Below are 2,110 nucleotides of genomic sequence, written 5' to 3' on the forward strand. Positions count from 1 at the left end.
TCCTCTATAGGAATTTTCTTATTTTTCCATCCATTTAGCACCTTCTTCCCAATTCTCTTCTTTCCTTCCAGTGGTGCTTCATTGATTCTTGTGTCAGGAAGGTCTTTGTTAATTATCTCTTTTGAATCTTGAGGTCTCAGCTCCTCCTTGGACTTCTTGGATTTTTATATCACTTGAACTTCTTGTTTTTCTATCAAGGAAGTCTTCAGAGGCTCTGTTTGTGATTCACTACTTGTTTCCTCCAAGAATGCTTCCTTGTGATCATCCTTCAAGTCTTTTTTCTCTTGTTCAGATTCATGTGAGGGCCTGAAGATATGAAAGGTAAGTTGTTCATTATGTATTCTCAATATCAACTCCCCTTGCTCAACATCTATGAGTGCTCTGGCTGTGGCCAAGAATGGTCTCCCCAGAATGATTGGATGAAGATAGCTTTCTTCCATCTCAAGAACAACAGAGTCTGTAGGGAAGAAGTATTTCCCTACTTTCACCAGCACATTTTCAACTACTCCTAGTGATTGTTTCTGGGTTTTGTCAGCCAGTTGAAGGATTACATTTGTGGATTTCAACTCATTAATTTGCAGCTTCCTCATGAGAGACAGATGCATTAGATTTATGCTCACTCCAAGATCATAAAACCCTTTGTCAATCATGGTATCCCCTATAGCACAAGGGATGTGAAAACTTCCTGGATCCTTCTTCTTTGTAGGCAAGTCCTTCTGGATGAGAGAACTGCTTTCTTTGGTTATCACTACTGTTTGCCCACCCTTCAAGGTACTCTTCTCTATTAGCAACTCCTTCATGCATTTGATATATGAAGGCATTTGTTGGAGGGCTTCAATGAATGGAATATTGATATGAAGGGACTTGAATATATCCAAGAACCTGGAATACGTCTTCTCTTTCTCACCACCCCTGAGTCTCTGAGGGAATGGTACTTTTGGTACATAAGATTTCAAGTTTTCCTCCTCCTTTGGCTCCTTCCTTTGTGCAGGGTCAATTCCTTGTTCTATCCCTTCCAACTTCTCCTTTAGAACCCCTTGGTTGTGCTCTATTGGCTTGCTGATTTCTCCCTCCAAAGTCTCCTCATTTCTTAGAGTAGTTGCCTTGCATTCTTCCCATCTCACATTCTTTATTTCTCCTCTCAGGTTCTTCTCAGTGTCACTTGAAAAACTGTCAGTGGATTTAGATATTTGTTGAGAAAGAAATCCTACTTGGGATTCAAGCTTCTTGATGGCATCTCCTTGGTTCTTCATGTTAGACCCCCTTTTCCTCTTTGAATGCTCTGTTGTCTTGAAACTCCTTGCAAAGATTCTCAAGCAAGGCTTCAATCTGGGAGATTCTATCCTTGGATGGTGATGGTAGGTTGGAATTTGGAGGTTGAGGATGGTTATTTTGTGCTTGATATGGAGGCTGGGAAGAGTTGTTGTATGGGATTTGAGATGGTCTTTGGTTGGAGTGTTGGTAAGTGGAATTGTTGTAATGGTTGGAGTTGTGAGGTCTATGATCTTGGCTTTGCTTTTGCTGGTTTTCCCACCCAAAGTTTGGGTGGTTCTTCCAACCAGGATTATAGGTTTTGGAGTGTGGATCATAGGGTTGTCTTGATGAGTTTCCAACATAATTGGCTTGCTCCCAATCACCTCCTTCCTCTGCATTCACCCCTTCTTGAGCTGGTGGTTGAGTATTGACTGCTGCAACTTGGTTCCTCTCCATCTGCTTGGTGAGGTCGGCCAATTATTTGGTAATCAACTTGTTTTGAGCTAGCAATGCATCCATATGACTCAACTCCATCACTCCCTTTCTTGGGTTTCTATCAGAGACATAAAAGTATTCATTGTTGGCCACAGTTTCTATGATGTCTACGGCCTCTTCAATTGTCTTCTTCTTATTGAGAGAGCCTCCTGAAGAATGATCTAAGGCCTTCTTTGATTCTTGTGACAATCCTTTATAGAAAATCTATAACTGTACCCATTCATTGAACATGTCTGGAGGGCACTTTCTTATCAACTCCTTGTATCTCTCCCATGCTTCATAGAGAGTTTCCCCATCTTGTTGTCTAAACGTTTGTACCTCAGCCCTCAACCTGTTAACTCTTTGGGGAGGGTAAAACCTT

The 2,110-nt window shown here is 41.4% G+C and overlaps 1 protein-coding gene across 1 annotated transcript; it reads right to left on the reverse strand.

Moving 5' to 3' along the window:
- LOC107611498 lies at positions 295-1,253 on the reverse strand. Its single transcript, XM_016313416.1, has 2 exons — positions 489-1,253; positions 295-306 (listed from the first exon to the last, which is right to left on the reverse strand). Exons 1-2 carry the CDS (start codon positions 1,251-1,253, stop codon positions 295-297), a joined length of 777 nt encoding a protein of 258 aa, XP_016168902.1.

Source organism: Arachis ipaensis, chromosome B01, assembly GCF_000816755.2.
Source record: "Arachis ipaensis cultivar K30076 chromosome B01, Araip1.1, whole genome shotgun sequence".
NCBI classification, from domain to species: domain Eukaryota; kingdom Viridiplantae; phylum Streptophyta; class Magnoliopsida; order Fabales; family Fabaceae; genus Arachis; species Arachis ipaensis.

Bases quoted from the DNA above. Each gene is read 5' to 3' on its own strand.
- LOC107611498 (XM_016313416.1), bottom strand. From the start codon at position 1,253: ATGAAGAACCAAGGAGATGCCATCAAGAAGCTTGAATCCCAAGTAGGA.